We start from the raw sequence: 27,736 nt of genomic DNA on the forward strand, positions 1-27,736 counted from the left end.
GTAGCTGGAGCCTAGCCCCCATCCAGCTTTTTACTGACTAGTTGGAGATAAGTCTCTTGGACTTTCCTGCCCAGGCTTGTTTTCAATCTGGATCTTTAGATCCTAATCTTAGCTAGAGTTGTGACCAGCGTGAAGAACACGGAATGGCTAGAGCTGTGAATCAACTTTGTTGCACATCCTGAGTCACCTCACTTTTTTTTAGTATTGGAGATTGCATTCAGGGTCCCCCTGCTCCCTTTCCCCAGTGTTAGTGTTCTACCATTTGAGCCATGTTCCAGCCCTTTTATTTGCATTTTTTAAATTGTTTTTTATTTATTTTTGTCGGTCATGGGGCCTGAATTCTGAGCATGGGCACTGTACCACAGCTCTTGAGCTCAAGACTAGCGCTCTACCACTTGAGCCACAATGCCACTTCCAGCTTTTTCTGCTTATTTGGTGCTTAGGAATCGAACCCAGGGACTCATGCCTGCAAGGCAACACTCTACCACTGAGCTACCTTCCCAGTCCTTTTTTTTTTTTTTTTTATTAAAGAGTTTAGATAGGCCTAGGTTGGCCTTAAACTATCCTCCTCCCTCTACCTTCTGGGTAGCTGGGGTTACAAGTTTTGTCATTATGACCAGCTTTGTACATACTCTGCAGGCTGGGAACTGGGACCTGTGAGTGTCCTGACTTGTTCCAGTCCTGGGTCTTGAAAATAAGAGTGTCATAATACAATGTGCTGGACCTACATTTCCCTCTCCTGGTCCCCTATCCCAGCCTGATGGGATGAGGGCAGAATGGATCCTAACTAAGAGGAGGTAGGTTGATAAAGGGCTGCAAGAGAGGCCAGATATGGCCAGCTTCACCTTGGCAGGAAGTCCAGCCCTAAAGTCTGAAAGTTTTCCCTATATCCCTGCTTTTCTCCCTCCTCACCCATTCGTATCCCTGTCCCTGCTACTATTTACCTTTAACCTCTGCTCAGTTGTTATTTAACTCAGGCGATTCTGACTAGGCGCGTAGGCAGGTCACAGGTGGAGCCTGGTCCAGTCTGGGCTGATCCCAGAATGAGGGCCAGAACCTATCAGGTAAATCTCCCTGGCACTAAATTCTTTCTCTAACCCAGCAGGATAAGGTTGACCTTGGGAACCTCCCCTCTCAGGCCCATAGTCCTCATAGAAGCCTGGGCAGAGGTGGCCCTCCTGTGCGTCACTTGTGCCCCTCCCAGGAGGGGAGCTGGAAACGGAGGGATGAAAGGTGCCAGGTTCCTGCCTTTGTCCTGGCCAGTGGCTGAGAGGACACAGTGGGAACTGACAATGGAACAGCAGGGTCCAGCGGAGCGTCCTTACGGAGCTAAAACTGCCTCTTTCCAGGTAGGAGAATGGGGAATGCAGGCAGGCTCTTCGGGCTCACCACGCCCATTCCTTTCTGTATCCTTCAGGGGTTCAAGGATGATACTTTCAGGCCTTGCCCCAGAGCCAGCACGGTGCAAAGGACCCCAGTGGCTGCACAGCTGCTCCATTCTCTGCTCAGCTTTGCCCTTCCCAAAGCTCCCAGTCTTGGGACACTGAGAAGGGGGTTTTAGGAGTGGCTCATTATTACCTGTATTTTTTGTTTTGTGTCTTTGTGTTTTGTTTGGTGCCTGTTGTGGGGCTTGAACTCAGGGCCTGGGAACTGTCCCTCAGCTATTTTTGTGCAAGGCTAGTGCTCTACCACTTGAGCCATAGTCCCACAGTTCCAGCTGTTTCTGGTGCTTAATTGGCTGTAAGAGTCTCATGGACTTTGCTGCCCAGAGTGGTTTCTAACAGTGATCCTCATTTCTTAGCCTCCTGAGTAGGTATTAGGTGCATTTTATGCAAGGTGTGGTAGGTGAGATCAAGAGAACCATAGTCTTGGCCACTTGGATAGTTCTGAACTTAGTTTCCAGTGGGAGTCCTGGCTTGGCTCTGGTCCAGTGCTGCCCTCATTCAGCTTCCACAGCCCCTTTGCAGTGGGGACAGTTTGGCAGATGAGGACAAGGTACTTAGTGAGGTGATGGATGAGCTTTGATGAAGCTGCCTCAGATAGATTGGAGCTAGGGGTGGGAGCCCAGTTAGGGTTGTAAGCATTTTATTTATTTATTTATTTAATTATTTATTTATTTAGTCAGTTGTGGGGCCTGAACTCTGGGCCTGGGCGCTGTCCCTTAGCTCTTCAGCTCAAGGTGAGCATTCTACCACTTGAGCCACAGCACCACTTCCGGCTTTTTCTGCTTATGTGGTGCTGAGGAATTGAACCCAGGGCCTCATGCATGCAAGGCAGGCACTCTACCTCTGAGCCACCTTCCAAGCTGGGTTGTAAGCATTTAGAAAGGATACCAGTCAGGTTGCTTTACCTTACTCAGCCCTGGCTTCCTCCTCTAGGAGAGGGATCAGAAGATAAGCGACGCCCCGTTCCCTCAGGACTCAGCCCTAGCTGAACTCCAGTGCTATAGCTCCCCCAGGCTCCCCACACAAACAACCTTTGGCCAGGCAGCAGAGAAGGGTACCAGGGCTGGAGAGATGGGCTGGCTTGTCCTAGACACACATGGTAGGTCACTTTTGGATCCAAAGCTCTGACCTCCTCACCAGGAGACAGAAAACTGAGGTCATATGTCAGAAGTTGGGAGCAGTGGCAGTTTGTGGGGGGTTCCCTTTGCAATAAGGACCAGCTCAAGGCCACAGCCCCGTTGACCAGGCAACTGTAGTTACCCAACAGTATACAGGCCTAGTGGGGGCAGAGGCCAGGAAGGTCATGGGGTGGAGCCTAGGGTCTGAAACCTGGCATAGCAGACCCTATAAATGATTAAGCAGCTTTTACCATAGGCCTTTATCTCCCCAGAGAAATGAGTCTCAACACAATCTTTGTCTGGTGTGTTGGAACATACCTGTAATCCCAGCATTTGAGAAGTTGAGGCAGGAGGATTGCAAGTTTGAGGCCATCCTGGGTTACCTAGTAAGACTCTCAAAGCAAACTATAAAAACAAAACAATCCAACCCACAACCTTCCTGGAATTGGGCTGGGAGGGCTGAATGAGAGACAAGCTGTGTATAACTCAGTACAGTGCCAGCAACACATTAAGCAACAATTACTCAGAACAACCCACATTATGAATGAAAAACCCTAGCCACGGTTTCCCCATCCTGCTGGGAGGACTCAAGTCAGCAGCAGCCACAGAAATCCGTCTGATCTGGGTTTCTACTCAGCATTTGCTCTGCTACTGCTTCATAGTGCCTTAGCAGGCAATTCCTTTCCAGGCATCCGTTTCCTCATCTGGAAAATGGAGGGGGGAGGAGGTGCTGTGCCAGCCCTCCTAACCAGGGCTCAGTAGCTCAGTAGACTCTGACCTGGAGGAGGAAGCACCAAAGAAGACACCATGAGTCACACCTGGGTCTAGGTTGGTGCTGAATCCTTCCTGGCCTCAGAATCCCCAACTGTCAAACACAAGGATTGTTCAAGAGGAGTCCTAAGGTACCAGCCCTCCTGTGTCATAGGAATATGTTAATTCTCTTTCCCAATTACGACATTCCCAGGGAGACAATATATACAGTGCAAATGAGCAAAGGGCTGTAAAGCCAGGTGTGATGGTGCAGACAGGAGAATCTTAAATTCAAGGCCAGGCTGAGCTACATAGTAAGACCTGTCTCCAAAACACAATACATGTAACACAATCAATAGTCACCTCTCATTTTACCACACAGCTAACCATAATTATCATGTAGGGAATAATTTCCAGGCTGCTTTCTGAATTTCTCTCTCTCTCTCTCTCTCTCTCTCTCTCTCTCTCTCTCTCTCTCTCTCTCTCTCTCTCTCTCTCTCTCTCTCTCTCTCTCTCCTTCCCCCCCCCCCCCCCGGGCTTGAACTCAGAGCCTAGTCACTGTCCTTGAACCTCTCTGCTCAAGGCTAGCACTCTACCATTTGAGCCACAGTGCCACTCCTGGCCTTTTTTATTTATGTGGTACTGAGGAATCAAACCCAGGCCTTCATGTATGCAAGGCAAGCACTATACTACTAAGCCGCATCCCCAGCCCCTTTCTTTTCTTTTGTGGTATTAGGGGTTTGAACTCAGGGTTTCATGCTCTTTACCACTGTGCCATACTTCTAGCACTGTTTTTCACCGGTTATTTTTAGTATGGGGTTCTGTTTCCCTGGCAGGTGACTGAGCTACAAGTCTGCATATTACAGGCTTTCCCTTGTTGGTGGGATCACAGGCTGTACCTCTAAATCCAGCTCTCTGGAGAGAGTAGTTTGGATTTTTCTGCCTGGGCAGGCCTGGAACAATGATCCTTCCAATCTCAGCCTCCCAAGGTAGCTTGAGATGGCAGGTCTATACTGCTTTGCCCAGAGTTAGGTTGAGAAGGACTCTCATGAACTTCTTTGCCTAGGCTGCCCTGGAATAGCAATTTTCCCATTATCAGCCTCTGAAATAGTTAGGATTGCAGGCATGAGCTACCAGACCCCTGACTAAAATAAAATGAGCAAATAATGTCTACACTGTCCCATCAACAGCTTTGTTCTCAGAATGGTTTTTGGTTATAATACTCATCATTTTAGCCAAGTATTCATTTTGAAATGGTAGTAAAAATACATCATCCAAGCCAGGTGCCAGTGGCTCACACCTATAATCTTAGGATCACGGTTTGAAGCCAGTCTGGGCAGACAAGTCCCCATGAGACTCATCTCCAATTAACCATTCAAAAGCCAGAAATGGCACTATGGCTCAAGTGGTAAAGTGCTAGCCTTGAGCACAAAGAGGCTCAGGGACAGTGCCCAGGCTGTGAGCTCAAACCCCACAACCATCCAAAACAAGAAAGAAAAAAAGGAATGGGAATGTGGCTTAGTGGTAGAGTGCTTGCCTAGCATGCATGAAGCTCTGGGTTTGATTCCTCAGTACCACATAAACAGAAAAAGCTGGAACGGGCACTGTGGCTAGCCTTGAGCAAAAGGAGCTCAGAGACAGTACCCAGGCCCTGAGATCAAGCTCCAGGACTGGCAAAAAATAAAAAGAAGAAAAAGAAGAAAAAAAAGAAGAAGAAGAAGAGGAGGAGGAGGAGGAGGAGGAAGAGGAGGAGGAGGAGGAGGAGGAGGAGGAGGAGGAGGAGGAGGAGGAGGAGGAGGAGGAGGAGGAGGAGGAGGAGGAGGAGGAAGAGGAAGAAGAAGAAGAAGAAGAAGAAGAAGAAGAAGAAGAAGAAGAAGAAGAAGAAGAAGAAGAAGAAGAAGAAGAAGAAGAAGAAGAAGAAGAAGAAGAAGAAAAGAAGAAATTTGGGCTAGAGATATACTTAAAGTGGTAGAGTGCCTACCAAGTGTGAGGTCCTGAGTTGAAAACCCCAGGCCAATTAACAAAAAAAAGTGACAAGAATGTCCTGAAGCCACCAGAAGTCAGTCATGCAAAGGTTTGTAAGGATGCACCAAGCAGAGAAACATGCCAGAGGGCCACTGGTTGGCGCCCAGCCCTACTGGGAGTTTTAAGCAGAGAGAAGGTTTGAGTTGTCTTCAAACTTATGAGAATGGTCTGGGTACTGGTGGCTCATGCCTGTAATCCTAGCTACTCAGGAGGCTGAGATATGAGGGTTCCAGTTCAAAGCCAGTCAGGGCAGGAAGGTCCATGAGACTCTTATCTCCAATAAGCTACTCAAAACAAAACAAAACGAACCCAGAAGTGGTGCTGTGGCTCAAGTGGTAGAGCTCTAGCCTTGAGCACAAAGTGGCTCAGGGTCAGCACCCAGGTCCTGAGTTCAAGCCCCAAGACCAGCAGAAAAAAAAAAGGAGATTAAAAAAATGTAACAAGTGCAAGCCAGGCACTGGTGGCTCATGCCTGTAATCCTAGCTACTCAGGAGGCTGTGATCTGAGGATTGCGGTTCAAAGATATCCCGGACTGGAAAGTCTGTGAGACTCTTATCTCCAATTAACCACCAGAAAACTGGAAGTGATGCTGTGGCTCAAGTGGTAGAGCCCTTGCCTTGAGCTGAAGAGCTCAGGGACAGTGCCCAGGCCCAGAAATTCAAGCCCAAGACCAAAAAATAAATAAAAATAAAAATAAACAAAAAACCAAAACCCAAATGCAGCAGTAATATTCATACATTATGTTAAACTACAATTAGTGGGTGGGGACCAGAGGGAAAAACTAGGAGAGAGTGAGGGAAGGGGTGACATTGCCCAAAAAGAAATGTACTCATTACCTGACTTATTTAACTGTAACCCCTCTGTATATCACCTTTATAATAACAATAAAAAATGTTTTTAAAAAATGTAAGGGAGGTGTAGTGGCTACTGCCTATATAGTCCTAGCTACTTGGGAGGCTGATATCAGAAGGATTTTGGTTCAGGTTAGCTTTGGCAAATTCTTGAGATCTCATCACAACAGAAAAAGCTCAGCATGGTGACTTGCACCTGTCTAACCAGCTACAACAGGAAGTGTGCATGGGAGGATCAAATTCCAGGCTGTTCTATGCAAAAAATGATACCCTATCACAAAAATAACCTCCAGCTAAAAAGGGCTGGAGGTGTGGCTCAAGTGGTAGAGTACCTGAATAGCAAAGCAAATAAACTCATAGTTCACATCCTACTACTCGAAAGTTTTTTGTTTTTTTTAGGGCTCAGAATGTGGCTTAGTGGTAGAGTGCTTGCCTAGCATGCATGAAACCCTGGGTTTGATTCCTCAGTACCACATACACAGAAAAATCTGGAAGGGCTGCTGTGGCTCAAGTTCTAGAATGCTAGCCTTGAGCAAAAGAAGCTCAGGGACAGTGCCCAGGCCCTGAGTTCAAGCCCCAGGACTGGCAAAAAAAAAAAAAAATCAGGGGCTGGGAAGGTGGATCAGTCGTAGAGTGCTTGCCTTGCACGTATGAGGCCCTGGGTTCGATTCCTAAGTACCACATAAGCAGAAAAAGCCGGAAGTGGTACTGTGGCTCAAGTGGTAGAGTGCTCATCTTGAGCTGAAGAGCTCAGGGACAGCAAGCACCCAGGCCCAGAGTTCAGGCCCCATGAGTAACAAAAAAAAAAAAAAAATCCGGAGAAAAAGTATTTCTGTAGCTGGGCCAGGAAAGCTGAATGTGTTGACAGGTGCCCATAATCTCAACACTGGGGAGGTAGAGGTAGAAGGAACTGGAGTACAAGTCCAGCCTGGGTTACATAGGAAGGATGGTTTTCTCACATACAGGACCCCAGCAGTGTTGGAAGAGCAGACCTCCAAACAATGATGGACTCTTCCCAAAACTCAGACCAGGCACTGGTGGTTCATGCCTGTAATGTTAACTACACAGGAGGTTTAGATCTGAGGATCAAGGTTTGAAGCCAGCCTGGGGAGGAAAGCATGAGAATTTTATTTCCAGTTGAGTACCAAAAAAGCCAGAAGTGGAGCAGTGAGTCAGTCAAGTAGTAGAGCACCAGCCTTGAACCAAAAAGCTAAGGACAGCACTTAGGCCCTGAGTTCAAGCCCCAGTATGGAGGGGTGTGTGTGTGTGTGTGTGTGTGTGTGAGTGTGTGTGTGTGTGTGTGTGTGTGCGCCCTGAGTTCAAGCCCCAGTATGGAGGTGTGTGTGTGTGTGTGTGTGTGTGTGTGTGTGTGTGTGTGTGTGTGTGTGTGTGTCATTTGCTTATTTAGAAATCAAACAATCTGTGATAGTTTGATTTGCCACTCCCACCCGCTCCCCGCCTCACATTTCCATTCTCCACTTAGTAGCTGCCCCTGGGAGCATCAAAGTGCAAATTGGATATTAAGATCAGTCAAATTTAACCAAATTCCTTATGGGACTGGACTCAACATCAACTGGCCTAACCAGGTGGAAGTTCGGTTCAGCGCTTATTTTTTCTCCCTCCAATCGCCTGGTTTTCCACGTTCCCCTTTCTCTTAGCCTGGAAACCTCTCCCCACACTCTGCCGGCCTCAGCTGGGATACTTCATCTGAAAGCTTCCTGGATTCCTCAAGGGCGCACAGGGGCTTGGGCGTTGGTTATGATTCGTGACAGGAGAGCCAGCACAATGTAGGTTGAGACAATGCAGGGATTTTTCTGGTCTGCAACAGGGCTGTCGGCAGCTAACTGGGACTGGATATTGTCAGATGGGCACCCTTTTATGGTGGCGAAAGGAGTGCATGTCCCTTTAAAAGAGAGGACGCTGGAGAGCGTGCCGGTCACAGGACCCCGCCTCTCACAGGACCCCTCCAGGGCGCCTCTTTTCATTGGTGTAGGCGGCAGTCTTGGATGGTTCTGGTTGGTGGAGAGGAGGGGCGTGTCTGTGCGGGAGGCAAGGCGGGTCTTCTCTTTTCCCGGCCTAGCTAGCGGCGGCGTCGAGGCTATGTCGTGGGCGCCGGGCCGCCTGCGCGCGGCTCTGCTTCTGGCAGCGGTCCGTGGGCCAAGTGCCATCATCCAGTGCGCGGCGCGGCGAGGGTTGAGCGCACGGCTCGCGCCACAGGAACCCGGCATGGAGTACCAGGTGTCCCGAGAGCGGGCTGGCGGGAGGCAGTGACACGTGGGCCGGGCCTGAGGGGAGCAGCACCCGGCTCCTCCAGCTGAAGCCGGTCGGGGGGGGGGGGGTTGGGACTGGGCTCCTGAGGTTAGGGGCCAGGGGCGGGGACATCTGGAGGCCGAAGGTCAGGAGATGGGGGCCCAAGATCCTAAGACTGGATGTAGGGAGGCTAGAACAACACAGGTGGGAACCAGGTCCGGAACTTGAGCTTAGGCTGCAGGATCTAGGAATTCTGACACTGTTGTATCTTGTCAAAGGGAAGGGCATTGGTGATTGGACCTGAAAGGTCCTGTCCATTGGGGTTCAGATGAGGCCTAGGAGTTCTGATGACTCTGGAGTCTGAATTGGCAGGACAAGATGGAGGAAGGATTGGGAGCAAATTTGAGAATTTAGATTTGAAAGAAAGGGATGGGGGAATCTGGGGGTGACATCTCCAGGATTCACAAGATTGGAGATCCAAGCGCCTGGCATTTAGGAGATGGACAGTAGAGTCCCCAACAGTCTGGAAACAGAAAATATCTGCAGGTGTTGTTACCTGGGCCAGTTGCCAGAGTCCACAACGTGATGCCAGCCGTGTCAGTGGCACCAGTGTGACAGGATTGGAGCCCTGAGGGCTGGAGATCAAGATTAGGGAGAGGGGGGGAAGTAAATTTCCTTAGGACACAATTCTAAGAGTCTCCCAAACTTCCCTGCTTAGAAGTGGTTTCTAAAAGGGATCATCAGATCTCAGCCTCCAGAGATCTCTAATGCTAGGATTATAGATGAATGACTGGATTTGAATCTTCAAACTCTTTTCTTTTTCCTTCCTTCCTTCCTTTCTTGTTTTTATTTTTGTCTTGCCTTTCTTGAGCCAAGATCCTGTTATGTAGCCCAGGCTAGCCTGATCTTTCTGCCCTAGCTCTCCTGCTTTAGCTTCTTTCTTTCTTTTTTATTTTTTGTCATTCATGGGGCTTGAACTCTGAGCTTGGGTGCTATTCCTCAGCTCTTCAGCTCAAGGCGAGTGCTCTACTGCTTGAGCCACAGTGCCACTTCCAGTTTTCTAGTGGTTTGTTGGAGATAAGAGTCTCATGGACTTTCCTGTCCAGGCTGGCTTTGAACTGTGAGCCTCAGATCCTAGCCTCCTGAGTAGCTAGGATTACAGGCTTGAGCCACCAGCGCCTGGCCTGCTTCAGCTTCTTCTTTTTTTTTTTTTTGGGTCCGGTTGTGGGGCCTGAACTCTGGGCGTGGGCACTGCCCCTCAGCTCTTCAGCTCAAGGCTAGCACTCTACCACTTGAGCCACAGCGCCACTTCCAGCTTTTTTTTCTGATTTTGTGGTGCTGAGGAATTGAACCCAGGGCCTCAAGCATACAAGGCAAGCACTCTACCACTGAGCCACCTTCTCAACCCATGCTTCAGCTTCTTATTTGCTCAGATTACAGATATGCACTACCAGCCTTGGCTATTTATTTATTTATTTTTGTGTTGTTGTTGTTGTTGTTGGTTGTGTGGCTTGAACTCTGGGTCTGGGCGCTGTCCCTGTGCTCTTCAACTCAAGGTGAGCGCTCTACTGCTTGAGCCAGAGCACCACTCCCAGTTTTCTGGTGGTTTATTGGAGATAAAAGTCTCACAGAGTTTCCTGCCCATGCTGGCTTTGAACCCTGATCCTCAGATCTCAGCCTCCTGAGTAGCTAGGATTACAGGCATAAGCCACCAGCTCCTGGCTTGGCCATTTATTTTGGCCAAAAAAAATGTTCCCACTCCCACCCCTAGATGGACCTCTCCTAAAGCCAGGCCTACCTGCCAGGTGAGCAGGGACACACTTTTCCTCTCCTTGAGCCTGCTCTTCTTCTGGTTGCTTCAAGCAGCTGTTCTCAGGCTAACATTGTGGAACCCTAAAATCCTTCTGGTTTGTATGAAAACTTCCGGGAATTCTGGACGTCTAAGACCCTAGCTTAGGGTTCTGTTACTAGAGTCCATTATAATGGTGGAGTGAATGAGGGCAAAGACCAAAGTGGGGGGCGGCAAGGCCTGGGGAGTCAGAGCAGGAAACAGTTCCGTTAGCCTTTCCCCCTTCTTTGCCTGGCACTCCCTGGGTGGGGCTGAACTGCCCCCATCTTTGCCACAGCTGGGTAGATGCCACTGGTGCCTTCCTGTTACTTGTATGCCAGGGCATTAAGCTGGTATGGCAGGCTTGGTGCCCTGACTTGGGCTGTGGTGTGCTGGGTGCCTCTTTGCCTAAGAACCTTTAGTGAGCTAATCTGCTACTTGGGGACTATGGTTGCCAGGATGCTGTGCGCATGCTCAACACCCTACAGACCAATGCTGGCTACCTGGAGCAGGTGAAGCGCCAAAGGGGTGATCCCCAGGCACAGCTGGAAGCCATGGAGCTGTACCTGGCACGGAGTGGGCTGCAGGTAGGTACGGAGAACCTATGGCATCCCCATCCTCATTTCCCAGAGACTGTGATGGCTAAAGTAAGGACTTTGTCTGTTGCAGGTGGAGGACTTGGACCGGCTGAATATCATCCATGTCACTGGGACTAAGGGAAAGGTAAGGAGCAGAACACAGATATGAGCAACCTCTTGGTGGGCAGGGCCTATCCACATAATATTTTTCTTTTCCTAGGGCTCTACCTGTGCCTTCACTGAGCATATCCTGCGTAACTATGGCCTGAAAACAGGATTCTTTAGGTACTGAATTGTGGAGTGCTGTGACTCGTAGCTCTGTGGGGGACTGTGGAGGCCAGGGTTCTCCCTAGAGATCAGCACCATGTCTCTCCTGAACCCATTGTTTATTCACTTAGTAAACATTAAATCAGCATTTATCAAGTGTCAGCAGCCTTCAGTTTTCTTCTTTTCTGTTTTGAGTTGAACTCAGGGCCTCAAATTGCTAGGTTGGTGCTCTACCACAGGAACCACACCTCTAGTCTTGTTTATTGGCTGGTTTATTTTATTTTATTTCATTTTATTTTATTTTATTGCCAGTCCTGGAGGTTCAACTCAGGGCCTGGGCACTGTCCCTTATCCTCTCTGTGCTTAAGGCTAGCACTCTACCACTTGAGCCACAGTGTCACTTCTGGCTTTTTCTGTTTATGTGGTACTAAGGAATCAAACCCAGGGCTTCATGCATGCTAGGCAAGCACTCTGTCACTAGGCCACATTCCCAGCCCCTGATTGTTTATTTTTTGTCTGCTTTTTATTTATTTATTACTGGTACTGAGGCTTGAACAAAGGGCCAGGCTATTGTCCCTTAGTGTCTTCTGCTCAAGACTAACATTCTACCATGTGAGCCACAGCTCCACTTCTGGCTTTTCAGTAGTTAAATTGAAGATAATGGTCTCATAGACTTTCCTGCTGGGGCTGGCTTCAAACCTCACTCTTCAGATCTCAGCCTCTAGAGTAGCTAGGATTACAAGTATGAGCCACTGGCATCTGGCTCTACTCTTCTAACATTTTTTTTTTGTCAGTCATGGGGCTTGAACTCTGGGCCTGGGCGCTGTCCCTCAGCTCTTCAGCTCAAGGCGAGCGCTCTACCACTTGAGCTACAGCACCACTTCCGGTTTTCTGGTGGTTTATTGGAGATAGGAGTCTCCGGTCTCTCCTGCCCGGGGTGGCTTTGAACCGCGATCCTCAGATCTCAGCCTCCTGAGTAGCTAGGATTACAGGCGTGAGCCACCAGCGCCCGGCTACTCTTCTAACATATTTTTGTGAACACCTTAGCCATTGATTTGGCACCATGTGTCCAGCCTGGGGCTGCACCTGAACACAGAAAACAGGCTTTGTCCTCCAGGGCTGAAAGACATACTAACAGAGTCACTGATTTTTGTGTGTGAAGGGGAATGCAGGGACTGTTGGGGCCCAGAGAACATGCTAGACTGGTACCTTGAATGGTACTTTTAATTGAGACTGGCACCGTGACAGGTTAGGGCTGAAGGAACTAAAGATAGTGTAGAAGCTGGGCACCAATGGCTCATGCATGTAATCCTAACTACTCTGGGGGCTGAAATCTGAGGACTGAGGTTTAAAGCCAGCCCAGGCAGAAAAGTCCATGACTCTTAACCTCTCCAATTAACCACCCAAAAAAGCTGGAACTGGAGCTATAGCTTAAGTAAGAGAGTGTTATCTTAAGAGCACAAAAGCTCAGGGACAGTGCCCCAGCCTGGAATTTAAGCCCTAGTACTGGCACATACACAAAAAGAATGTACACATAAAAAAAGATAGTCTAGAGGGCTAGGAAGGTGGCTCAGTGGTAGAGTGCTTGCCTTGCATGCATGAGGCCCTGGGTTCGATTCCTCAGCACCACATAAGCAAAAAGGAAAAAAAAAAAAAAGATAGTCTAGAAAGGAGAGTATAAGCAAAGGTGAGGCACAATGCCTGTGGAGCCTGGGAGGTGGTGGCAAGGTGCTGGGACTCCTGTGGGCATTGAAGAACCTTGGGAGGGTTTCAGCAGAGGAGTAGCAGTGTAGAGGACAGGTGGGCAGGGAAGCCTTGGGACTTGGAAGGGAGTTCCAATGACCCCAGGTCTCCCTGCAGCTCTCCCCACCTGGTGCAGGTACGAGAGCGGATCCGCATCAACGGGCAGCCCATCAGCCCTGAGCTCTTCAGCAAGCACTTCTGGCACCTCTATCACCGTCTGGAGGAAACCAAGGTGCCCTTTCTGGAGGGCTGGTAGATGAGTGGGGCAGGGTGTGCCCCATGTCCCAGGCCCCTGTCTCCCCAGAGCAGGGCTATGGGGCTGTGGGCACTGAAAGTGTTCCTGTGTACAGGATGGCAGCAGTGTCTCCATGCCCGCCTACTTCCGCTTCCTTACCCTCATGGCCTTCCACATCTTCCTGCAAGAGAAGGTGCGTGTCCCCCAGACACCTATATCTGTGAGGCCTTGGGGACTAAATCCCAGCAGGTGAGGGTCCTCACAACCTGGGGTCATCGCCCTCCTCACTGCCGTGCTGTCTGGCTGTCTGCAGGTGGACCTGGCAGTGGTAGAAGTAGGCATCGGTGGGGCTTATGACTGCACCAACATCATCAGGTGAGGCAGCGTGTGGGGACCCGTGGTGAACAGGAACCCAGACTTCACCTCCTGCCCAGTGGCTCAGGACAGGGTTGTCATGGCCCTCTTGTCTCCTTAGGAAGCCTGTGGTGTGTGGAGTGTCTTCTCTTGGTATTGACCACACGAGTCTTCTGGGGGACACGATGGAGAAGATAGCGTGGCAGAAAGGGGGCATCTTTAAGGTGATTAGGCAGGCCGGGGTACACAGTAGGCCCAGGGTAGTGGGGTGGCACAGAGTCATTTGTGTAATTGAGGATGAGACTCTAGTGATCAGGGTTGGAGGTGTGGCTCAGTTGGTAGAGCTTTAGCCAATGAGCAAAAGCATCAGTTATCAAGTTCAAGTCCTGGTCTTGATGTAAAAAAGAGAGAGAGAGAGAGACCCTAGTGATGACCATCAGAGCCTGGATTCTTTCTTTCTTAAAAAATAGTATTTTATAATTTTATTGTTGCTATTAAGGTGTTGTGCAGAGGGGTTACCATTTCACAGAGCCTGGATTCCTACGCTGGCCCTGTGTGATTACAGCTAGTCCGGCCTCCTCTGACCTCAAATGAGGAGTGGGAGGCTGAATGGTCTTTGGGAGCCAGAAGGGCATGTGTAGGGGGACCCTCATAGCCCCTGCCTCACTCCATCTGGCCTGTTTCAGCGTGGCATCCCTGCCTTCACTGTGCTCCAGCCTGAAGGTCCCCTGGCGGTGCTGAGGGATCGAGCCCAGCAGATCTCAGTGAGTCTGATTGGAGGCATCAGTGGGTAGGGCGAGATCTGGGGAGTGCTGAGGAGGTGTGTCCTCCTGGTGGGTCTGTTTGTTTATACATGCAAGGGAACTAGGCTAGCTGCTCCTCGAGAACATGGCTGACCAGGGCCAGTGGCTCATGCCTATAATCCTAGCTACTCAGGTGGCTGAGATCTGAGAATCTCCATCAGGCAGGAAAGTCCGTGGGACTCTTGGCTCCAGTTAGCCAGCAGAAAGCCAGAAGTGGAGCTATGGCTCAAGTAGTAGAGCACCAGCCTTGAACAAAAAAGCTAAAGGACAGTATTCAAGCTCTTAAGTTCAAAGCCCTCTACACACACAAAGTAAGAACACATGGGTGATGTGAGCTGGTCTTGTTGGACTCTGTGGGCTCTGGTGGGTGGGGAGTTATACAAGAGCCTTTTAGCATTCTCTGCTGACCAGCTTCTGCCCATGTCCCTACAGTGTCCTCTCTACCTGTGTCCACCACTGGAAGCCCTGGAGGAAGGGGGCCCTCCACTGGCCCTGGGTCTGGAGGGAGAGCACCAGCGTTCAAATGCAGCTTTGGCCTTGCAGCTGGCCAATTGCTGGCTGCAACGGCACCATCAGCAGAGTGAGTGGACTATCTGGGCAGGCAGGTGGGCAGCACAGAGAACCTGCCTGGGAGGGTTCTAAGCACACTGGGCTTCACACAATCTACAGCCATCCAGGAGCTGAAGGTATCCAGACCAGGCAACCTGTGGCAGCTGCCCCTGGCACCTGTATTCCAGCCTACTTCCCATATGCGTCATGGTGAGTTGGAACTTCCTGCCTGGCTAGGACCACTACATGGCTTTGAACCCCTTCGATCTTTCTCTTCTCTTCTCTTCTCTTCTCTTCTCTTCTCTTCTTCTCTCTCTCTTTCCCCCCTCTCTTTCTTGCTCTTGCTCTCTCCCTCTCCCTCTCTTTCTCGCTCTCTCTTTCCCCATCTCTCTTTCTCTCTCCCTCCCTCTCTCCCTTTTTCTTTTTTTTTTTTTGTTGGTCGTGGGGCTTGAACTCTGGGCTTGGGTGCTGTCCCTCAGTTCTTCAGCTCAAGATGAGCACTCTACCGCTTGAGCCACAGCACCATTTCTGGTTTTCTAGTGGTTTATTGGAGATCAAAGTCTCATGGACTTCCCTGCCCAGGCTGGCTTTGAACCGTGATCCTCAGATCTCAGCCTCCTGAGTAGCTAGGATTATAGGCATGAGCCACCAGCGCCCGGCCCCTCCTTCCTTCCTTCCTTCCTTCCTTCCTTCCTTCCTTCCTTCCTTCCTTCCTTCCTTCCTTCCTTCCTTCCTTCCTTCCTTCCTTCCTTTCTTTCTTTCTTTCTTTCTTTCTTTCTTTCTTTCTTTCTTTCTTTCTTCTTGTGCTGGTACTGGGCTTGAACTGGGGGGCATTGTGTTCTCCCTTAGCTTTTTCACTTAGGGATGGTGCTGTACCTCTTGAGCCATACCTCTACCTCTGGCTAATCAGAGAGATAGTTATCTCTGAGCTGCCTTCAAACTGAGGTCCTCAGATCTTAGCCTCTTTTTTTTTTTTTTTTTTTTGGTTGGTTATGGTACTTGAACTCAGGGCCTGGGCACTGTCCCTAAGCTCTTTTGCTCGAGGCTAGTGCTCTACCACTTTGAGCCATAGCACCACTTCCAGTTTTCTGGTGGTTAATTGGAGCTAATAGTCTCATGGACTTTCCTGCCAGGCTGGCTTTGAATTGCAAGTAGTAGCTGGCTTTGAACTCCTAAGTAGCTAGCTATCAGATGTTCTTTTGATACCTGGTTTGGGAGGTGGAGGATATCCAAGGTGTTCAGGATGGTGCCTGAAGGTCTGTACTCCTCCCTGACTTTGAGTTTAGGAATCTTTTCTATCCTGTTTCCTCATCTGTCAAATGAAATGTTAGGACTCACTGCCAGGGACTGCCATGATTCCCTGACATGACACCACCAAGGTGCTGAGCCCAGGGACTAGAGGATGCAGGACCAAGTGCCCAGCCAGATGTAGTTGGTGTCCTTGCCACAACTGTCATCATCAGATCATGAGATTCATGTGGATGACATGCCTGCCATTGCTTCTTGCTCCTACTAAGCTCTATTGGTCTCAGTGTGCCTACTGTGTGTCTGGCCTGCCATCAGGGGTGAGTGATAGTCCTAGAGTAAATCTCTTGATCCTATTCCATCTGTAGCCTATAAGTGCAGAGCTTTCTGGCTGCCAAATGGAATAATACTGGATAGCTACATCCACTCCAGGTTGCCTAGAAAATCCCACCAGATGATGTAGCACGAGCTATTGGTGACTGTCACTAATCAAGAGGCTCTTGGGCCAATGAGGATTCTGAGCAGAAGGGACAGCCTGCTGGGAGGGCAGGTGCTGGGATCTGAAAAGGAGCTGCAGCACTGCCTGTCTACCTTCACCAGGGCTTCGAGACACAGAATGGCCAGGCCGGACACAGGTGCTGCGGCGTGGACCCCTCACTTGGTACCTGGATGGTGCACACACCAGCAGTAGTGTTCAGGCCTGTGTGCGCTGGTTCAGACAGGCCCTGCAGAGGCAGGAGAGGCTCAGTGAGTGAGTATCCAGTAGGACAGGGATGAGGGTGGGGTCTGCTCTATCATGGGGCCTGTAGTAAAGGCTGGAGTAGATGCAGGGCCAGAGTGGACTGGACCAGTGGGGAGGGGTTGGGTTTGGGGATAGGGCTGTGGTTAGGACTGCCATCTGATCACTTTCCTTTCCTTGGTGCAGTGGGCCTGAGGTGTGTGTCTTGCTTTTCAATTCCACTGGGGACAGGGACTCTGCAGCTCTCCTGAAGCTGCTGCAGGTGAGGAACCAGCCTGGAGGGGGAGGGGGGCAGGTAGCTCAACAACCCTTCCTATTCCAGCTCTGTGACACCACTTCCCACTCCCAACAGAGCCTGGTTTCCCAGTACCAACACACACACACACACCCTCTCTCTCTCTCCCCACCCTCCTATAGAATTGGCATCTTAGCATCCAACACCCCCCCCCCCCCCCCCACAGTCCAGGCTGTAGAATTAGCATCTTAACATCATCTTTGGTTCTGGCATTTGACCCTGGAAAAGATGGGCTCAGGAGTATTTTCCTGAGTCCCAGCATGCTTCATGAACAGGCTTGCCACTAAGGATGCCTGCTTTTCAAGTTTGGTTAAAGGAGCTACCAGGCTATAAAGCACATAGAAGCACTTTTGTGCATGGGGAAATAGGATGTTCTCAGCTGTTCAGGATCATCTCCCATTTCACAGACTAGGCAGACCTCTGCCATCTGTGCATAGCCTGTATTTTGTGCCCTGTCCCCTATCTGGATACCACTTGTCCAAGCCTCTGTTCTGTATCTGTAGAGAATATGGCCTGTAGTTCAGTGATGGGCAGATTCTTGTGGCTCCTGGGAGTGGGGGTTGGTGAGGAGCCTTTCTTTTAACTCTGACACCAAATCTTTCCCTTGGCCTCCTAGCCCTGCCGGTTTGACTATGCTGTTTTCTGCCCTAACCTGACAGATGTGTCATCCACAGGCAACGCAGGTGAGAGGTTATAGGTGTGATGCCTCGGGCTAAGGACCCTGAGGTGGGCTACTCTGTGTATAGCGGGGGCTTCTAAACTGCAAGTGTGAGATAGGAGGTACATTTGTTTTGTTGTACAGGTAGTCTTTGGTGTATTTGAACTGATATCATGTAGCTGCAATACAAAAATTATCAGAGACTCCTGGGCGCTGGTGGCTCAGGCCTGTAATCCTAGCTACTCAGGAGACTGAGATCAGAGGATTACGGTTCAAAGCCAGCCCGAGCAGGAAAGTCCGTGAAACTCTTATCTCCAATAAACCACCAGAAAAACCAGAAGTGGCGCTGTTGCTCAAGTAGTAGAGTGCTAGCCTTGAGCTGAAGAGTGCAGGGACAGTGCCCAGGCCCAGAGTTCAAGCCCCAGGACCGACTAAATAAATAAATAAATAAATAAATAAATCAGAGAGAATAGTTTCCAAGAAGTAGGTTTCAGTCCATCCTGTTTACGGAAATTAATTTAATGGGTCTTGACCAGCATTTGTTACTCTGTTTTTTGCAGTGTTAGGGATCAGACCTGGGTTCTCTCTCAAATGCCAGGCAAGCATTCTACTGCTAAGCCACATCCTCAGAGCTGTATTGGGTTTATTCAGTTTATTTGGGGTCTCAACTTAGAGCCTCATGCTTGCTAGGCTAGTACTCTACCATTTGAGCCATACCTCCAGCCCTGGTTTTGGCTTTTTTTTTTTTTTTTTTTTTTTTTTTTATTTTTTATTTTTTATTTTTTTTAATTTTTTTTATTGTAGAGATACTATACAGAGGGTTACAGTTACATGAGTGAGGTAATGAGTACACTTCCACTTCCTCTTGAACATTGTTACCCCCTCCATTGTTTTCCCCCTACCATCCCCTCCCTCCCTCCCTTCCCCAAGGTTCTTTTTTTTTTTTTTTTTTTGATCGTGATTAAGTGATTACTTAATTTCCGGAAATTCACAGTATTGTGGAATAATGATGCTCATTTAAAGTCACAAGTTCATTCTAACTTTCCTGGAGCAAATTGTCTATCACAGTCTGTAATATATAACGGTGCTCATATGTTATATACCATATATGTGATCAGCAGCATGGGGATATTTAGTAGTGGTTCAACCAGATGAGTGGGAGTTCTTTGTTTCTTAAGTCCTGTTAGTTTTGTCATATCACCTAACATTTTGGATTCATCATCCACTTATCAGGGAGACCATGTACTGTTTGTCTCTTCGTTCTTGGCTTACCTCGCTCAACATGATTCCTTCTAGCTCCATCCATTTCCCTGCAAATGCCATTATTTTGTCATTTCTAATGGCTGCATAATATTCCATTGTGTATAGATACCACAATTTTTGGATCCATTCATCTGTGGTGGGGCATCTAGGTTGTTTCCATATCCTAGCTATTGCGAACAGTGCTGCAATAAACATGGAGGTGCACGTGTCCTTGTATATTGGTTCCTGTTGTTCAGGGTAGATGCCTAGAAGTGGTATGACTGGGTCGTAAGGGAGGTCAATCTTTAGCTTTCTAAGGACCCTCCAGACTGCTTTCCAAAGTGGTTGTATGAGTGTACATTCCCACCAGCAGTGTAATAGCGTTCCTCGTTCTCCACATCCCCTCCAGCATTTGTCGTTGGCTGATTTGTGGATGTGGGCCATTCTGACTGGGGTAAGGTGGTATCTCAGGGTTGTCTTTATTTGCATTTCCTTCACCACCAGGGATGATGAACATTTCCTCATGTGTTTCTTTGCCATTTTTATTTCTTCATTTGAGAAGTCCCTCTTTAGTTCCCTTGCCCATTTAGTAATTGGTGTGTTGGGTTTGGGAGGGATTAGTTTCTTGAGTTCCCTGTATATACAGGATGTTAACCCCTTGTCTGATATATTGCTGGTAAATATTTTTTCCCAATTAGTTGGTTGTCTTTCTAGCTTGGTTGCGATAGCTTTATCTGTGCAGAAGCTTTTTATTTTAAGGTAGTCCCATTTGTCGAGTCTCTCTCCAATTTGTTGTGACCCTGGGACTCTGTTCAGGAAGTTCCTTCCTGTGCCTATTAGTTCAAGTGTCTCTCCTACTCTGTCCTGCAGTAGTTTCAGAGATTCAGGTTTAATGTTAAGGTCTTTAATCCATTTTGAGTTGATGTTGGTGCATGGTGATAGGCTGGGGTCCACTTTTAGTTTTCTGCATGTGGCTGCCCAGTTTTCCCAGCACCAGCGGTTGAAGAGGCTGTGTTTCTTCCATTGTATGTCTTTGGCTCCTTTGTCGAATATCAGCTGGCTGTAGGCCTGTGGATTTATTTCTGGATCTTCTATTCTGTTCCATTGGTCTTCGGGTCTGTTTTTGTGCCAGTACCATGCTGTCTTTGTTATTATAGCTCTGTAGTAGAGTTTGAAGTTCGGCATGGATAGCCCTCCCATATTGTCTTTATCCCCTAGAATTGTTTTGGCTATTCTAGGTCTTTTGTTGTTCCATATGAATTTTTGGACTGTTTTCTGTATTTCAGTGATGTACGTCATTGGGATTTTAATAGGAATTGCGTTGAATTTGTATATTAGTTTTGGAAGTATTACCATCTTTACTATATTAAGTCGGCCTATCCAGGAGCATGGGAGGTCTTTCCATTTCCTAGTGTCTTCTGCAATTTCTTTCTTTAACTTTTTATAGTTCTCATTAAATAGTTCTTTTACATCTTTGGTTAGGTTAATTCCTAAATATTTTATTTTTCGGGAGGTTATTGTGAATGGGGTTGCTCCCTTTATTTCCCTCTCTTCCTGTACATTATCAGTGTATAGGAAGGCAACTGATTTTTGTGGGTTTATTTTGTATCCTGCTATTTTGCCAAAGTGATTTATGATTTCTAAGAGTTTGGGGATGGAGTTTTTGGGATCGTGGAGGTATAGTATCATGTCGTCTGCAAAAAGGGATAGTTTAACTTCTTCTTTTCCTATGAGGATCCCTTTAATATCTTTTTCTTGCCTTATTGCCCTGGCTAAGGGTTCTAGGACTATATTGAAGAGGAGTGGAGACAGTGGGCATCCTTGCCTTGTTCCTGATTTTAGGAGAATTGGTTGTAGCTTTTCCCCATTAAGTATAATATTGGCTATTGGTCTGTCATAAATGGCTTTTATTGTTTTTAGAAATGTTCCTTCTATTCCTATTTTCTCCAGAGCTTTTAGCATGAATGAATGTTGAATTTTGTCAAAGGCCTTTTCTGCATCTGTAGCGATAATCATGTGATTCTTGACCTTGGCTCTGTTGATATGTTGGATTACATTTATTGACTTACGTATGTTAAACCATCCCTGTGTCTCTGGGATGAAGCCTACCTGGTCATAGTGAATTATTTTTTTTATGTGTTTCTGGATTCTGTTAGCTAGAATCTTGTTAAGGATCTTTGCATCTGTGTTCATCAAGGAGATTGGCCTGTAATTCTCCTTTTTGGTTGGGTCTTTGCCTGGTTTGGGGATGAGTGTGATATTGGCTTCGTAGAATGAGTTTGGGATAGCTCCTTCCTTCTCTGTTTCTCTGAAGAGCTTGAGGAGTATGGGTATTAGTTCTTGTTTAAAGGTCTTATAGAATTCTGCTGTGAATCCATCTGGTCCTGGGCTTTTTTTTGTTGGAAGACTTTTGATAGCTTCCTGTATCTCATTATAGGATATTGGCTTATTTAATTGGTTAACTTCTTCTTTGCTCAGTTTGGGCAACTTGTATTTCTCTAAAAATGCATCCATTTCTGCCCGATTTTCTTCCTTTAGAGAGTATAGCTTTTGAAAGTAGTCTGTTAGAATTGTTTGGATATCTTGGGTACGTGTGGTGATGTTTCCCGTGGCATCCCTAATCCTATTAATATGGGTTTCCTCTCTTCTTTTTTTAATTAATCTAGCCAATGGGCCATCAATTTTGTTTATTTTTTCAAAGAACCAACTTTTTGTTTGGTTTATTTTGGTTATGGTTTTCTGATTTTCTAATTGGTTAATCTCTGCTTTTAATTTGGTTATCTGGCTTCTTCTAGTAGCTTTAGGTTCCATTTTTTCCTGTTTTTCTAGCTGTTTTAATTGCAACATGAGGTTATTTACTTGGTCTGTCTCCATTCTCTTGATGTGGGCACTGAGGGCAATAAATTTGCCCCTCAGGACTGCTTTTGCTGTGTCCCACAAGTTTCTTTGTGAGGTGTTTTCATTTTCATTTTGGAGATAGAGTCTTACTGACTTTTCTGCCCATATTTCACCCACCTGAGTAGGTAAGATTACATGCCTGAGCCACCAGTGCCTGGACATTTGTTACTCTAGATGAAAGAGAGTAGAATAGAAAATATCTGTGCATTTCTTGAAGGAGAGATTCCAGTTGGTAAAGATTTTATTCTAAGCTATATGTAAGTACACAAGTACTGGGTTGCAGGGTAAAATGTGTTTTTTTTCTATGCATTGTGATTTTTTAAAGTTGGGATTACGGGGGGGGGGGAAGATGGGGGGTGTGGGGGTGAGATGGGAAGGGATAGGAAGGGGAAACAGAGGAGGAGGCAACAATGCTTGATAAGAAATGTACTCATTATCTTACCCATCTAATTGTAACTCCTCTGTACGGTATTTTCATAATTAAAAAAAAAGCTGGGCATGTGAGTGTGCGTGCATGCGTGTGTGTTCTGGGGCTTGAACTCAGGGCCTTCTGCTCTTGCATAGCTTTTTTAGCTAAAGGCTGGTACTCTACCACTTGAGCTATAGCTCCACTTGCAGATTTTTACTGGTTAATTAGAGGTAAGAATCTCCAGGATTTGGGGCTGGGAAGGTGGCTCAGTGGTAGAGCGCTTGCCTTGCATGCATGAGGCCCTGAGTTCGATTCCTCAGCACCACATAAGCAAAAAGAAAAAAGCCGGAAGTGGCGCTGTGGCTCAAGTGGTAGAGCGCTAGCTTTGAGCTGGAGCTGAGGGACAGCGCCCAGGCCCAGAGTTCAGGCCCCATGACCGGACCCAAAAAAAAAAAACCAAAAAAACAAAAACAAACAAACAAAAAGAATCTCCAGGATTTGCCTGCCTGGGTTGGCTTCAAATATTGACCCTCAGATCTCATCCTGATTAGCTAGGATTATAGGTGTAAGCCACCAGCGCCTGGCTTTCGATCTCCCTGAAATGTTTTTTTTTGGCTGTGGGGTCTGAACTCTGGGCCTGGGTGCTGTCCCTCAGCTCTTCAGCTCAAGGCTAGCGTTCTATCACTTGAGCCACAGCGCCACTTCCAGCTTTTTCTGCTTATGTGGTGCTGAGGAATCGAACCCAGGGCCTCATGCATGCAAGACAAGCACTCTACCACTGAGCCACCTTCCCAGCCCTCCCTGAAATGTTTATACCCACTTGATATTAGACTATTGACTGTCTGACTCTGCTTTTCCTGACTGTGGGCATGTCATTGAACTTTAATGAGCCTCAGTTTCCTCAGTGTCCAATGTGGAAGCCATGGGCAGAGTCTGTCTAGTGTCCAGGACCTGGAGCTAAGTAGATGCCTGCTGTGGTTCTCCACCCTCAGCCCCCAACCCCTCCGCTGATATGCCTGTCTCTGCCTCTCAGACCAGCAGAACTTCACTGTGACACTGGACCAGGTGCTGCTCCGCTGCTTCCAACATCAGCAGCACTGGAGTTGTCTGGACAAGGAACAAAACAGCCCAGACATCTGGAGTCCCTCGAACCCAGAGCTTGGCGGGCCTGCTTCTCTGCTACTGGCATCTCACCTACCCCGGCCCTGCAACACCAGCTCCCTTGTCTTCAGCTGCATATCACATGCCTTACAGTGGATCAGCCAAGGCCGGGACCCTGTCTTTCAGCCCCCCAGCCCCTCACGGAACCTCCTTACTCACCCCATGGCCAGCAGTGGGGCCAATGTTCTCCGTGAAGCTGCTGCCATCCATGTGCTGGTCACTGGCAGCCTGCACTTGGTGGGTGGTGTCCTAAAGCTTCTGGAGCCTTCCCTGTCCCAGTAGCCAAGGCAGTGGGGCTGGAGGTGTGAGCCTCCAGCTGGCATCCCTTTGTGAACTTAATATCAGATGCCTTTTGACTTCTGCTTTCTTCTGTCAAGACTGACCCAGGACCCTGGCTCTGGGTGATGGAGTAGAAGGTGGGGAGAGGCATTGTCTTTGGCCAAGGCAATGGGGGCCTTCTCAGAACCTACTATTGGAGATACCTGTAGTCCAATCCGTCTCTCCTACCCAGTCTGCCTTGTGGCTCAGGCCTAGCTCATTGTATGAGCTACCTGACTGGCCTAGGTTCCTGCTGGGTGCTGGCGATAGGTTTCCTTCTCCCAGTGTCTTTGGGGAAAGGAGAGGCCCCTGTCTGGGATGTCCTAGAGACAGAGGTTGGCTGGGTTGAATTAAAGCCTTGTAACTTTTTTTTTTTTAAAGGAATGACAGGACCTTTGATTGCCTTTTCTCTCACATGGCAATTAGGGGCTGGGAGCGTAGCTGGATTAGGAAGTGGCATAGGAACTATATAGTGGCAATGTGCTCTGGGACACATCCTCTCTCTGAGCCTCAGGTAGACCAAGGCTCTGCAGACTCTACAGACTTGATTAGCATCATGCCCATGTTACAGATGAGGGGGTAGTGGCTGGCTCTGAGAGGCCACATGTGGCAGGTCTAGTCACACAGCTGGTAAGTAGTTCTGGATTAGAACTTAGGGCTCTCAGGGCCTGCGTTCTGACCCCAGAGTGAATGTGATCAGGACCTCTTGTGCTTGGTTTCTCAGCCTCATTCCCAGGGTAGACCACCAAATGAGTGAGCAGCACAAGGGGGCGTGGTGTGTGTATTGAGGTTTGAACTTTTCCACTCAAGACTAGCATGTGAGTGAGCCACAGCTTCACTTCTGGCTTTTTGCTAATTTTTTTTTTTTTTTTTTTGTCTGTTGTGGGGCTTGAACTCTGGGCCTGAACACTGTCCCTCAGCTCTTCAGCTCAAGGCTAGCACTCTAGCCCTTGAGCCACAGCACCACTTCCAGTTTTCTGGTGGTTTATTGGAGATTAGTCTCATGGACTTTCCTGCCCAGGCTGGCTTTGAACCATGATCCTCAGATCTCAGCCTCCTTAGTAGATTTACTGGTATGAGCCACCAGCACCTGGCCTTTTTGCTGATTAATTGGAGGTAAGAGTCTAACAGACTTTTCTGCCCAAGTTTGCTTTGGTTTTGGTTTGGGGTTATTTTTTTTTTTTTGTCTGTCATGAGCTTGAACTCTGGGTCTGGACACTGTCCCTCAGCTCTTCAGCACAAAGTAAATTTTCTACCACTTGAGCCACAGCACCACTTGCAGTTTTCTGGTGGTTAATTGGAGATAAGAGTCTCACAGACTCTCCTGCCCGGGCTGGCTTTGAACCACGATCCCCAGATCTCAGCCTCCTGAGTAGCTAGGAGTATAGCCATGAGCCACAAGCGCCCTGCAAAAGGATACTAGTTTAACCCAAATCTGGTGGGCTCTACCACCTGCTACCATTCAGGATGCCCTACCTGCCACCACTCCAGGGGTGGAGGTGCAGCCCTGTTCTCCCCCCGACTCCTGGCGTCCCTCCACCCCCTGGGCCCCTTCCCTTTGCCAGCCCAGCACTGGTTTTATGTCTGATTTATTGGTGGTGAATATACAAGGGTGGGCCCAAGACCAGCACCTGGCCATCAGCCACCTGCTGCTGCCCATGGGGCTGGGAGGGGGCCCCGGGAGGAGTTGGGCTCGCCCCGCCCCACTGTTGGGGCCAGCCTCTGGGCTCCAGAGCAGAGCAGCCCTCAGCTTCTGTTTCCCCCACCAAAGTTGCGTTAGTCCAAGAGTGGGGGTCACAGGGACCAGATACAGGTGGCTTTGCAGACCCTCTTCTGTTCCCGCGGAGGAGGAGGTGCCAGCCTGGAGCTGGGCTGGCTCTGCTTGGCCCGTGCTGTTCACTGGTGCAGAATCCACGTTAAAATGCAGGGACTTCAGGGCAGCGGCCTTTCTGCCTGTGTGCCCGGGCAGTCACATCCCAGAGACCCTGGAGTGGAAGGCTCTGTAGAACAGGGTGGGGGGACCCCAAGATGTTCCAGGCTGATGTCCCCGCTGGCAGCAGGCCTCTGAGAGGCAGGTGGGAGGGGCAGATGCAGAGGGCACTCTCCATGGTCGGGTGAGTGGAGGCGCTGGGGTCCTGGGGCGAGTTCACGGCCAGTGGTTCCCAGCTGGTGGCTGCTCAGGCTCTCCGCCAAGGCCAGGGCTGGCTGGGGGGCCCCCGGGGCTCCAGGGCGGGTGCTACGCCATGCTGCTGGTGGAGCAGGGGGTGCTCTGGGTGCTCCCAATGCTGTGGTTGGTGCTGCTGCTCTCAGAGGAGGCCGGGGCAGCCACCGCCACCACGGGCTCCCGCTTGCTGGGGGAACCTGGGGGCGCGGGCAGGGGCGGAGGTCAGGGCCCCAGCCAGGACTCCCCACTCTCTCAGGGGCCTCCCGGGCACCCCCAGGGGAGGTTGGTAATGGAGGGACCCTGAGTGTTCACTGCTGGTTCCCGAGATACTCACGTGTGTGCGAGTAGATGTACCAGAGGGCCGCAGTGAGCAGAGCCCCAATGAGGAAGGCGCCGAAGGTGATGCCCAGCACAGTGGACAGGACCAGGTGGTTACCTGCGAGACCAGGGGAGGGCGGGCAGCCGTGAGTGCCACTGCCCCGCCCTGGCGGAGCTAAGCTTTGACCATCACCCCAGCCAGGCCTATTGGACCATGCTTCTGCCTCCTAAGGCTGGTAGAGAAGCATTTTTTTGTTTGTTTGTTTTTAGGGAATACGGATGGTATAATGTGGGCAAAGAGTAAAAGGGGCCTAGGGAGCCCACAGCCTGCTCTGCTCTGCTGGGTGACCTTAGGTTAGCCCATGCCCCTCTCTGAGCCCTGTACTCAATTAGAATGGGCCAGAGCACCTTTTAAGACTTGAGCTGTCCCTGATCATCTAAGACTCATTCCATACTCCTGGGTCCTGTGTGCCCTGGGCCTGGTGGCCTCCTCTTGGGCCTCATACTTGCCATATGCACTGGCATTATTAGCTTTGCTTTCTTGGTCTCGGCTGGGGATGGAGGACACAGAATGGCAGGTGCCCTTCCCCCAACAGCATCAGCGGCTCTCTTGCCTGGTGTGTCAGGGCCCAGGGGAGTTCATAAAAAGGCTGGAAGGTGCTGGGCAGGTCCTTGGGGGAAGCCAAGGCCAGCACCATGCCCAAGGTCACATTCCATCCAGGCATCCCCATTCACAGTAAGGTCCATGAGCCTCCGAGGGGACAGAGAGGACGGAGCTAGAGGCCAGGAGTGGGGCCCACAGGGCGGACGTGAGTGTCCATCTCTAAGAAGCAACCTGCTGCTTCCAACTCTAGCTCTTGGGGCCTTCTTGAGGGCAGCAGATCTTGGATTCTCTGCTGTGTGCTTGGCCTACCTCCCAACAGTGGTCTCCAGTGGTCTACTGTCTCCCTCCCCCCCTCCCCCCAGCTCCTGGGACAAACCTAAAAGGACCAGCAGGTACTCACCAGATGAGTCAGGGCTGACGACGTTCAGGCGCCTGGAGACAAGCTTGAAGACAGGCTCGTAGGCATCCTGGAGGAGGGGGAGAGACTGTGCCACAGCCTTTGGCAAGAGGCACCTGGACTTGCCTGGCTCTGTGCCCCCCTTGTCAGCCCCACCTGGAGCCTTGGCAGGAGTCTCCCCTCCACTGCATATTAGCTCTGAGCTGTGGGCAAGTCCTGGGGGATGTGTGCCCTGGGAGTTTCCCCATGAGCTTTGTGCACATTCTGTATTTGTTACCCCTGTGTGTGCCTTAGAGCAGGAAGTAGCCGGCCAGGGAATGGAGCTCATTGGCTCAAGGAGATAGATGCCCATTCAGTGTGGCTCTGAAGGCTTCTCAGCTTAACCACTGAGGTTTCTAATTCTGGGGAGCTTTCTGTGTACAAAGACCTGGGTGTGTCCAGGACTGAGTTCCCTGAGAATGGGGATTTCACTGGACAGGAAAGTGTTGACAT

At 49.3% G+C, this 27,736-nt stretch overlaps 2 protein-coding genes across 5 annotated transcripts in view; one reads left to right on the forward strand and one right to left on the reverse strand.

The window, feature by feature from the left end:
• The first annotated feature begins 1,096 nt into the window (after nucleotides 1-1,096).
• Fpgs (folylpolyglutamate synthase) lies at nucleotides 1,097-25,033 on the forward strand. Of its 3 annotated transcripts, none has more exons than XM_070014263.1 (15): nucleotides 1,097-1,349; nucleotides 10,726-10,854; nucleotides 10,937-10,990; nucleotides 11,066-11,130; nucleotides 12,973-13,087; nucleotides 13,206-13,283; nucleotides 13,404-13,465; nucleotides 13,566-13,668; nucleotides 14,131-14,208; nucleotides 14,680-14,827; nucleotides 14,917-15,006; nucleotides 16,642-16,792; nucleotides 16,967-17,042; nucleotides 17,692-17,758; nucleotides 23,316-25,033. In XM_070014263.1, exons 1-15 carry the CDS (start codon nucleotides 1,227-1,229, stop codon nucleotides 23,723-23,725), a joined length of 1,749 nt encoding a protein of 582 aa, XP_069870364.1. In that variant the 5' UTR covers nucleotides 1,097-1,226; the 3' UTR covers nucleotides 23,726-25,033. The 3 variants fall into 3 exon arrangements, with proteins under 3 accessions (XP_069870364.1, XP_069870357.1, XP_069870374.1); XM_070014256.1 differs by lacking the exon at nucleotides 1,097-1,349 and adding an exon at nucleotides 8,274-8,427; XM_070014273.1 differs by lacking the exons at nucleotides 1,097-1,349; nucleotides 16,642-16,792; nucleotides 16,967-17,042; nucleotides 17,692-17,758 and adding an exon at nucleotides 8,274-8,427.
• Nucleotides 25,034-25,334: 301 nt separating this feature from the next.
• Nucleotides 25,335-27,736, reverse strand: part of Eng (endoglin) — a 31,360-nt gene continuing 28,958 nt past the window's right edge. The window contains exons 14-16 of one of the 2 annotated variants that reach the window (XM_070014235.1): nucleotides 27,248-27,314; nucleotides 26,260-26,361; nucleotides 25,335-26,007 (exon numbers count right to left, since the gene is read on the reverse strand). In XM_070014235.1, the coding sequence (XP_069870336.1) occupies nucleotides 25,694-26,007; nucleotides 26,260-26,361; nucleotides 27,248-27,314 (483 nt within the window). In that variant the 3' untranslated portion in view covers nucleotides 25,335-25,693. Of the gene's footprint in view, nucleotides 26,123-26,259; nucleotides 26,362-27,247; nucleotides 27,315-27,736 lie in introns of both variants that reach the window. The other variant, XM_070014244.1, reaches the window with a different exon arrangement.

The sequence above is a fragment of the Dipodomys merriami genome, unplaced genomic scaffold (genome assembly GCF_024711535.1).
Source record: "Dipodomys merriami isolate MVZ:Mamm:240054 unplaced genomic scaffold, mDipMer1.0.p SCAF_11, whole genome shotgun sequence".
Lineage (NCBI taxonomy): Eukaryota > Metazoa > Chordata > Mammalia > Rodentia > Heteromyidae > Dipodomys > Dipodomys merriami.